The sequence below is a fragment of the Salvelinus sp. IW2-2015 genome, unplaced genomic scaffold (genome assembly GCF_002910315.2).
Source record: "Salvelinus sp. IW2-2015 unplaced genomic scaffold, ASM291031v2 Un_scaffold3894, whole genome shotgun sequence".
Lineage (NCBI taxonomy): Eukaryota > Metazoa > Chordata > Actinopteri > Salmoniformes > Salmonidae > Salvelinus > Salvelinus sp. IW2-2015.
This window is the reverse complement of record NW_019945168.1, coordinates 34994-46151: the sequence shown is the minus strand read 5'-3', so window position 1 is coordinate 46151 and position 11158 is coordinate 34994. Positions and strand designations below refer to the sequence as shown.

General features: G+C 46.1%; 1 protein-coding gene across 1 annotated transcript in view; it reads left to right on the top strand.

Moving 5' to 3' along the window:
• Window positions 1-2604: 2604 nt before the first annotated feature.
• The window catches only part of LOC112076631 (GTPase IMAP family member 7-like), a 23114-nt gene continuing 14560 nt past the window's right edge, over window positions 2605-11158 (top strand). Inside the window, exons 1-3 of the mRNA XM_024143351.2 lie at window positions 2605-2702; window positions 3169-3243; window positions 4057-4104. Coding sequence (XP_023999119.1) covers window positions 2681-2702; window positions 3169-3243; window positions 4057-4104 — 145 coding nt within the window. The 5' untranslated portion in view covers window positions 2605-2680. The remainder of the gene's footprint in view (window positions 2703-3168; window positions 3244-4056; window positions 4105-11158) is intronic.

Below are 11158 nucleotides of genomic sequence, written 5' to 3'. Positions count from 1 at the left end.
TGCAAGAAACGATAAATATTTTTCCAGTTAACATCCATTATTGCCATTTGCTTTAATTTTAAACACTTTTTTTAGTTTAGGATCTTTTACTCTGACAGGGATTTCCAGGCATAGGGACAAATGGAAATTAATAATAGTTTAAAGGATTTAGAAAATTCCCTAAACAAATCTTTTCCGTATAATTTGCCTAAATGTTATATTTTAAAGTCAAATAATGCCGAATCCCAAACTAAACTGACTATAAAGATGAAGTTTCCCTACAGACAAGGATTCAACATCAATAATCTCTGAGCTAATTTCTTGCTAATTCTACACATTTTTCATTAGGCTGAGAGAAAATTGTGCGCATTTAAAGATATTCCTGTAATTCCAAATGAATTTTATGGTTAATGACATTTATATTGCTTTCTAGGGTCCTGACCTCTGCTGGGTGTGAGCTTAGCGCCAGAGTCTGCATTCCACATACTAGTGGGCAAATTAACATACTATTGTTTAATTGGGACAACTTATAATGGATGAGATGAGGATTTCTGTGTTACAAAATACTGAACATTCGTGCAACTAAAGAAATATATTTTGCATTAAGTTAACGGCTGGTTTACTTCTGTTATCATATAATAATAACACCTGTTAAATAAATGGCATTGTTAGAAGTTGCTGCTATCTGTTTCTTGCTGTCTGTATTTTTGCTAGAGTTTTTGCATGCGTTTCTGCTGACTGTCTTTGGTAACTTTCTCCATCTGTTTCTGCGTCTGTCTTTTTGTAGACGTTCTGCCATTGTTTCTGCTGCTGTCTTTTTGTAGACGTTTCTGATCGTTTTTTGCTGTGCTGTCTTTTTGAGGAGTTTCTGCCATCTGTTTCTGGATATTGTTTTCTGTGTTATTGGGAGTTTCTGCATCTGTTTCTGCTGTGTCTTTCTTTGTAGGACGTTCTGCCATCTGTTTCTGCTGATCTGTCTTCTTATGTATGGATGTTTCTGCCATCTGTTTTCTGCCATCTGTCTGTGTTATTGGAGTTTCTGCCATCTGTTTCTTGCTGACTGTCTTGTTATTGGGAGTTTCTGCTATCTGTTTCTGCTGATGTCTTGTTATTGGGAGTTTCTTGCTATCTGTTTCTGCCTGACTGTCCTTGTTATTGGGAGTTTCCTGCCATCTGTTTTCTGCTGTCTGTCTTGTTATTGGGAGTTTCTGCTATCTGTTTCTACCATCTGTCTTGTTATTGGGAGTTTCTGCTATCTGTTTCTACCATCTGTCTTGTTGCAACATATTAATTCCAGGGTTGGCTCACTGGAAAACCTAAAGCGTTTCTCCTTGGCTTGCTTTATATTGGTTACATGGAAAGTCAAAAGTGTTAAATCACCTCATTAAAAAATAAAAACATATCTGAAAAGCCTTAGTGCTTTCTTCAAGAATCTCGTCCGTCTCTAAGTGATAGTGAACAGATTAAGCAGGAAAAGGGGAGGGATGAAATGTAACTCACTTTTACATCATGGTCTAGAGCAGTGACAATCTTGATTAGTGAAAGGCGTCCCCGTTAAACTTCACGGTGTTGTGAGGAGTTTATTATGCTGTCTGTCTTGTTGTACCACATTCATAGTTGTGTTGACTCACTGGAGAACTTAAAGTATTTGTTCCTGTTTGGCTTAAGTATGAATCTATTCTGTGCCAAGATATGTTCTGTATTTTATAGGCCCCACCTATGTAAGTAGGTCATTATGGGCCCCACRTGTTTATACAGTAGGCCGGTAATGAACTGAACATTCACMGATCGTGTCACCTGAGGTTAGTGGGAGGTGGAATCTTTGCTGCATAGATGTCAGTTTCYCAGAAATGTATTATTTTGAGGGAAGAAAACGGGCGGTTTGATTCTCTGCCCCACCCATGACACATCACAATACTGATCATAATAGTCACCAGGCCTGACACCTGTCAGATCTCACAACGCCTGGATGGGTGTTTAACCTATCAGGGTCGTTCCATGAAAAGAGTGCCTTTTTATTAATTTTAAAAGCCTGTTATATTACAGGAAGTGCTCTTTAATATAGACCAATCTGGATAATATGAATATTCCTATTATGAGTAAAGTCTTGCTAAATTGCCAACATTCCCTCTGTCAACCCTGTGTCACTTCTAGGAAGATTTCAACCCACTTAATCCAAAAATGTCTACAAGTTTGACCTTCATTGTGAAYSCCCTGTCACGAGGGGATTGATGGCTGATTTAAGATGAGGTCGTTAACCCTGTTACAGTCAGCTTTGTTACAGTCAACACTGTTTTTTGATTTGCCACTTAACAGGCACTTACTATAGTACTTTTCTTGAGATGGGAAAATGTGTTTTTTTATGAAGTTGAACATGTGCTCTTTATAACAGACTATAACAATTAAGTAAAATCATATATTATTTTACAAAGTAACACTTCTCAAAAGGCACTGAATTGGTGGAACGACACATCAGCTAACCACATCATATGATATAGCAATCTGATGATCGATGCAATGCAACGTCAGCAATATAGTCAGCCTGGAATGTGATGAGTGTTACGCCCATCATACAAGTAAGTATGTCTGGAGGTGTTTTAGGCACACTGCATCCAAACCTCCAGGAGTGTGTGTGTAGAGGACTGAGGACTGCAGGTTTTTCCCTCTCAGGTGAACACAATCAAGGAAGAGACAGACGAAAATGACAGTCAACAACAATCGAGGTAAAAGGCAGTACTAAAAAGCCAGTACTTAATGCTGTGTATTCTGTCATTTGAAATTAGATAGGGGYGAATATGAAATGTGCTAAGATATTTTCGAGACCAAACAATTGACAAAAATAACATTTAAACAACGTCCTTTGATTGTACTAGTTATTGCATTCATTGAATCCTCATAGTGTGCATTTTCTGGCAATCAACGCATTTTAACTTCCTACTCTGTGTAATTGCAAATAATTCAGTTTTGTCATTGCAATTCTAATGATATAATAACATCTTATTGCAAAAAAAATAAAAAATAGAGTTCATCTGTTGAATTCTTTAACTTCAGCATTTGGCTTAGTGCCAAAGCCAAAAGACAATGAGACAGGTTTATCTGGTTTGGCATAACAAACACGTAAATAACAATTCTAATCTGTTAACAGCTTTACATTGACCTTTACACTGTTGTTGACTATCGGCTCATCAGTTTCCCAGGTGCCTCTAAAAGGAGGAAGAAGAGGAGGAAGAAGCTCGTGGTTCCCATTCCTGTTGATACTTGCAGGTTAGGAGACATTTTCTTTCAATGTTTGAAAAAAAAAAGCTAAACAAAGACAATAGATTAATTATGTGATTCTGGTGATAAGGGGGTGAATCCTAACTTCCYCTTAGGTCAGATCTTCTCTTTGTTATGCATTGATTGGCACAAAGTGAAACATTTATTAAAAGAGCAAGTTAAGATTCACCCCTAAAACATGACGATCTTGTATCTGTGGAATTAATTGTCCAAAATAAGTGTATTAATCTCAACCATGTAATATTATTTTGGCTTCAAAGTTCATTCATTTGGCTTTATAACCAAGTTACGTTTGATTGCAGTATTGCTATTCTAATATAGTCAGATACACAATTACTTACATATCATTTCTCATGTGTAATTGTTCTGTTCTTGCTATATCTATAGTGTGTGTGCATATATATATATATATATATATATATATATGTGTGTTGTCAGCTTAATTTCACCAGGTAACATTCCTGGTGCATGTAAATGTACTTCAAATTAAATGTTATTGGTCAAATGCACAGGATACGGGGTAATAAATGGTACAGTGAGATGCTTACTTACAAGCTCTCATCAACAGTGCACTACACATTATCAACAAAAGAAAACACAAACAAGTAATGAGATGTAAACATTTTAAGAAATTGTAATGTTCGGTAGAAATATATACACAATAAGAACATGTATATACTATGATAAGTGCTGAAGTGAATAGTGACATGGTTGAGCAGCTCAGATACGTGGTAATAAATAGTACAGCAATGGTGACTGTGTGAGTGATTCTGATTTAAACCCTCTTTTGAAAATGCCCAGGTTCTCTAGTGTCCACTGCTGGGTCAGAACATGAGGACAAGACAAAAGGTAAAATATGGACCCAGCAGACAAAACGCAAATGTTGATTTCTGCATGTAAAAGAAGGGAAAGGGGATACTTAGTCAGTTCCACAACTGAATGCATTCAACCAAAAATGTCTTCCGCGTTTAACCCAAACTGTCTAAATCACAGAGGTGTGGGGGGGCTGCCTTAATCTACGTCAATGGCACCCGGGGAACAGTTGTTTCTGGGGGTTAACTGCCTTGCTCGAGGGCAGAACGGCGGATTTTTCCACCTTGCCGGCTCGGGGATTCAAACCAGAGACCTTACAGTTACTTGCTCAACGCGTTTAACCACTAGGCTACCTGCTGCCTGAACCAACTAAACCACAGAAAACAAAAAATGAATGGGATAAACTTTATTGATGTTGTACCCTTGTTTTCTTGCACACCACAGCTACATACAGTACTGTATCTCTGTACTTTGCTGTTGATGCTTACAGAGCCTTGGATAAGTCCCACGCAGTCATATCATTCAATAGATATAATCACCTGCATGCAGAGATGCTGTAACGGTTTTCTTCCATAGTCGAAGGAGAGGACCAAAATTCAGCGCAGTTAGTGTTCAACATGTTTAATCTGACAATAAACGGGAACACTATACAAACAACAAAATAACAAATGTGAAAACCGAGACAGACCTATCTGGTGCAGAAKACAAACACAGAGACAGGAAACAATCACCCACAAAYTCCCAACAKKAAACAAGCCTCCTATATATGATTCTCAATCAGGGACAACGATTACCAGCTGCCTCTGATTGAGAACCATATTAGGCTGGACACAGAAACAGACAAACTAGACACACAACATAGAATTCCCACCCAGCTCACGTCCTGACCAACACTAAACAAGCAAAACACATAAGAACTCTGGTCAGGACGTTACAGATGCAAATATGTCCTTTTCCAAATCTAAACTTTCTCCTCTTTCCTCTTCATCTATTTAAGTAGTTTGAGCATTTCTGTCAGAGTAAAGATCTTATATCTATAAATCTTAATATATTTTGTTTTATAATTACATATACTGTACGATCAGAGTACAGTGTTTTGTTTTGCCACCAGTGAATGAAAACACAAAATATTGTTATAATGATTTGGGGAAGTTACTTTTTATGGATCTGTTTCATCCTGTCCTTGTGATTGTCTCACCCCCTCCAGGTGTCGCTTATTATTCCAGTGTATTTATCCCTGTGTTTCCTGTCTCTCTGTGCAGTGTATTATCCCTGTGTTCTGTCTCTCTGTACCAGTGTATTTATCACTGTGTTTCCTGTCTCTCTGTACCAGTTATTTATCCCTGTTGTTCCTGTCTCTCTGTGCCAGTGTATTTATCCCTGTGTTTCCTTCTCTCTGTGCCAGTGTATTTATCACTGTGTTTCCTGTCTCTCTGTGCCAGTGTATTTATCACTGTGTTTCCTGTCTCTCTGGGCAGTGTATTTATCCCTGTGTTTCCTGTCTCTCTGTGCAGTGTATTTATCCCTGTGTTTCCTGTCTCTCTGTGCCAGTGTATTTATCAATGTGTTTCCTGTCTCTCTGGGCCAGTGTATTTATCCCTGTGTTTCCTGTCTCTCTGTGCCAGTGTATTTATCCCTGTGTTTCCTGTCTCTCTGTACCAGTGTATTATCCCTGTGTTCCTGTCTCTCTGTGCCAGTGTATTTATCCCTGTGTTCCTGTCTCTTGTGTCAGTGTATTTATCCCTGTTGTTTCCTGTCTACTGTACAGTTATTTATCCCTGTGTTTCCTGTCTCTCTGCCAGTGTATTTATCCCTGTGTTTCTGTCTCTCTGTGCAGTGTTTTATCCCTGTGTTTCTGTCTCTCTGTACCAGTGTATTTATCCTGTGTTTCCTGTCTCTCTGTGCCAGTGTATTTATCCCTGTGTTTCTGTCTCTCTGTACCAGTGTATTTATCCCTTGTTTCTGTCTCTCTGTACCAGTGTATTTATCCCTGTGTTTCCTGTTCTCTGTACCTGTAACGTCTGAGTGTCGGGAGGTGCGAGTCAGACGCAGGAACAGCAGAGCTTCAATATGTTGAGTCTTTTAATACTAACTTGCAAACACAAATGTCCAACACGGACTACTGGGTGTCACACACAATGGTCCAACGACACGATAAACAAACAGTCCACAATAATAATACCACTCCCGAAATCCAAAAGCCCCACAATGAAACAATCCCGCACAAAGAAGCGTCGGGCTGCGACTAATAAAGCCACACTAATTAACAATTAACTGAACACAGGTGAATACAAATAAACACATAAGGAGGGAGGAAAAGAGTCAGTGGCAGCTAGTAGGCGGTGACGACGACCGCCGAGCGCACACGAACGGAAGGAGAGCCTGCCTCGTTGAAGTCGTGACAGTACCTCTGACGCGGCTCCCGCACGCGCGACACCGCCTCGAGGTCGACCCGGAGGACGGCGCGGGCCGATCCGGATGGAGGCGATGGAAATCCCTTAACATAGATGGATCCAAAATGTCCTCCACCGTACCCAGCACTCTCCTCCGGACCTACCCCTCCCAGTCACGAGGTACTGCAGGCCCCTCACCGCGTCTCGAGTCCAGAATGGCCGTATCGTGTACCCGGACCCCTCGATGTCCAGAGGGGGGCGGACTCCGGCACCTCACCGTCCTGCAGGGGACCAGCTACCACCGGCCTGAGGAGAGACACATGAAACGAGGGTTAATACGATAATAGGAAGGGAGTTTTAATCGATAAGACCTCGTTTATTCTCCTCAGGACTTTGAAGGCCCTACACACTGCGGCTCAGCTTCGCAGGGCAAGCGAGGTAGGTTTCGGTCGAGCCAACCTTTCCCCGGTACAAACACGGGAGCCTCACTCAGGTGCGGTCAGCGCTCCTTCTTCTGCCTCTAGTGGCCTGTTGAAGGACCCTGGACGGCCCCCAGGTCTCCTTGGAGCGCTGTACCCCCTCCTCCACGCAGGAGCCTCAGTCTGCTCGGATGCATGGTGCCAGACGCTGGTACCCCAACACACACCTGAAAGGGACACATTAGTAGAGGAGTGCGTAGTGATTCTGACCATCCTCGCCAGGACTGTATCTCGCCCACTCCCCTGGCCTCTGGCAATAGGATCCGCAGAAACCTACCCAGACTCCTGGTTCACTCTCTCCACCTGCCTTACTCTCGGGGTGAAAACCGGAAGTCAGCTGACCGTGACCCCCAGACGCTCCATGAACGCCCTCCATACTCGGGACGTGAACTGGGGGCCCGATCAGAAACGATGTCCTCGGCCACCCGTAGTGCCGGAAGACAGTGAGTGAATAAGGCTTCGCAGTCTGTAGGCAGTAGGGATAGGGCAACGGGAGGAACGGCAGACTTAGAAACCGATCCACAATTACAGAACCGTAGTGTTTCCTGAGAGGGGAAGATCGGTCAGAAGTCCACGGCAATGAGACCATTGGCCGTTGTGGACGGGAGGGTTGCAACTTCCCTCTAGGAAGGTGCCTAGGAGCCTTACTCTGAGCGCATACCGAACAGGAGGAGACATAAACCCTAACGTCCCGAGCTAAGTAGCCACAATACCTTCCCCGAAGCTCCCCACTGTCCCTCAGTCACCCAGGGTGACCCGAGGAGGGTAGACATGAGCCCACCGAATCAGTCCGGTCCCGAACACCAAGCGGTACGTACTTACGGCCCGCCGGCACTGAGAGGCGCGGGTTCCGCCCGTAACGCCCGCTCGCTGTCCGAGTCACCTCCCATACCGAGCTAGCGCATCAGCCTCGAGGTGCGGGATGATGGGAGTGGGCTCGGTGGTCCATCCTCCGTGTCGTAAGGCGAGACAGTGCGTCAGCCTTACGTTTTGGAACCGGGTCTGTAGGACACTGAACCTAAACGGCGTGAAAAATGCCCCACTTGCTGAGCGGTTCAGTCTCCGAGCTGCCCGAATATACTCCGATTCTGTGGTCGTCCAGATGAGAAAAGGGTGCTTAGCCCCCCAAGCCAGTGTCTCACACCGTCAGAGCCCTGACCACCGTACACAATCCCGATCCCCCACATCATAGTTACGCTCCGCTGCACTGAGCTTACTAGAGAAAAGCGCAGGGCGGAGTTTTGGTGGCGTACCGAGCGCTGTGATAGCACGCACCCACCCCAGCCTCGACGCATCCACCTCCACTATGATGCTAAAGAGGATCCGGGTCGCCAACACGGAGCATCCGTGAACAGAGCCTTCAACCTGGTTTAAAGCTCCGTCCGCCGCCGCTGACCACCGCAACCGCACCGGGCCCCCTTTAGCAGTGAGGTAATGGGAGCCGCTACCTGACCCCCGGATAAATCCCGGTAGTAGTTGGCAAAACCCAAAAACCGCTGCACCTCTTCACCGTGGTTGGAGTCGGCCAATTACGCACGCCTTTATGCGGTCACTCCCACCACACCCCGAGGTGGAAATGCGATAACCAGGAAGGAGACGGCTTGTTTGGAACACACACTTCTCAGCCTTGACGTATAGGTCATGCTCCACAGTCTGCAAGCACTTTGCGCACCAGAGTACATGCGCGGCTTGAGTAGTTGAGTAGATCAGAATGTCACGATATACACAACTACCCCTGCACGTCAGGTCCCTGAGAATGTCGTCTACAAAGGATTGGAAAACACTGAGAGCATTCTTAACCCATACGGCATGACGCAGTACTATAGTGGCCCGATGTGGTACTAAATCGGTTTTCCACTCGTCTCTTTCCGAATACCACCAGACTGTACGCGCTCCTGAGTCCATTTTGTAAAAACTGCGCTCCGTGAAATGATTCCACCGCCGAAGCGATGAGAGGTATGGGTACTCTAAAACCCACTGTGATGGCATTTAGACCTTATAATCAATACACGGACGCAAACCTCCTCCTTCTTCTTCACAAAAAAGAAACTCGAGGAGACGGTGAGATGGAGGGCCGAATTACCCGTCCCAGAGACTCCGCGACATTATGTCTCCATAGCCAACGTCTCCTCTTTGACAAAGGTACACGTGACTCTTGGGAAGCCGCAGCGTTAACTGGAGATCTATCGCACAATCCCTACCCGTCGATGTGTGGTAATTTCGTCGCTTTCTTTTACAGAAAGCGATTGCCAAATCGGCATACTCGGGGGAATGCGCACCGTGAACCCTGGTCTGGACTCTCCACCGACGTGACCATACAACTGGCCCCAGACACCTTCCAGAACACTCTCTGACCACCCCTGGAGACCCCCTGTCTCCACGAAATACTGGGCTTGTGCCGGGCCAACCAGGAATACCCAGCACCACTGGAAAACGCAGGCGAATCAATAATAAAGAGACTGATACTTCCTATGATTCCCCTGCGGTCACATGTCCAGCGGACTTGTGGCCTCCCTGACCCACCTGACCTAATGGTCGGCATCTAGGGCTACGTGGAAAGGGAGAATCTATCGGCAACGGCGGAAGCCAACTCTCGGGCGAGTCGCGATCCATAAGTTCCCAGCTGCACCTGAATCGACTAAGTGGGCCCATGCTGGAGAAGAGCGGAAAAATCAAGAAAAAAAATTGAGGACAAACATGTGACCCGACAGGGGGTTCTGGTGAGTTTGGTGCTGACTCACCTGGGGTGATCGAGAAGCGTTCCGCCTGACATCTCACTTCCCAGACAGCCCCCCAGCCACCGATCGGCCGTGTGTTCCTCTCCGCCACAGCTGGTGCAGTGGAGGCCTCCTCCTCCGATACCCTAGGCGCGGCCCCTCCCAACTCATCGGGAGGAGCACGGGCGCGGGTGGTTGGACGCACAAGACTCTCCGAACGCCCGCGGGCAGCCAGCAGATTGTCCAGTCGGACATGGACATTGTCGATAAGTATTCCAAGACAGAGCATGTCCCGACACGGCAGCTCCTCGGGACTGTCTCCCGGAGACTAACCGGTAGGGTCAATAAGGGCCCTGTCGTTCACCCATGATCCCGCGGCCAAGGTCCGGAACTCCAGCGGCGAATCCTGTGCGCTCCTCCTCTCCATGCCTGAGATGAAATAGTCTCTCACCCGCCGCTGGCCTCTGGGGGGTGTCAAACACGGCACGAAAACGACGGGTAATACTCCGGTAGTGCTCCTTCGCTTGATCCGGGCCATTCCAGACTGCGTTGGCTCACTCCAGAGCAAGACCGTTAGGCAGCGAGACACGAGGACACTCACCCTCTCCGCTCCCGAGGGAGTGGGGCGAAACAGTGGCCAGGTATACTCCAGCTGCGAGTAAGAACCCTGGCATCGCGCCGCTCATTTAATCCCTCGGAGCGTTAAGACGGAGCGCGCTGGAGCCGGGGGATGAGAGTCCTGAGGAAGTGGAGCCGAAGGTGAGAGAGGAGCCCCACTCTCTCCCATCGCTCCGATTCTTCCATCATCTTGGTCCATGGCTGAATCGCGATCCGATGGAGGATCGGGGTGTGAGAAACCGTTCCTCCATCGTGAGAGGGTTGGCTGCTGCTGCCTGCGACTCCAGTTGGTGCGGGATTCGTAACGGTTCTAAGGTCCGGAGGTGCGAAGTCAGACGCAGGACCAGCAGAGTTCAAATTGCTTTGAGTCTTTTAATACTCAACTGCAAACACAATGCCAACACGGACGTACGGGTGTCACACAACGTCCACAACGGACACGATAAACAAACCAGTCACAATAATAATATCCACCCCGAATCTCAAAAGCCACAATGAAACAATCCCGCACAAAGAAGCGTCCGGGGGCTGACTAAATAAAGCCACACTAATTACAATTAACATAACACAGGTGATACAAATAAAACCATAAGGAGGGGAGGAAAAGAGTCAGTGGCAGCTAGTAGCCGGTGACGACGACCGCCGAGCGCCACCGAACGGGAAGGAGAAGCACTGCTCGGTTGAAGTCGTGACAGACGCAGTGTATTTAATCCTTTGTTTCCTGTCTCTCGTGCAGTGTATTTATCCCTGTGTTTCCTGTGTCTCTTACCGTGTATTTTCCTGTGTTTCCTTCTCCCTGTACCAGTGTATTTATCCTGTGTTTCTGTCTCTCTGTACCAGTGTCTTTATCCCTGTGTTTACTGTCTCTCTTACCAGTGTATTT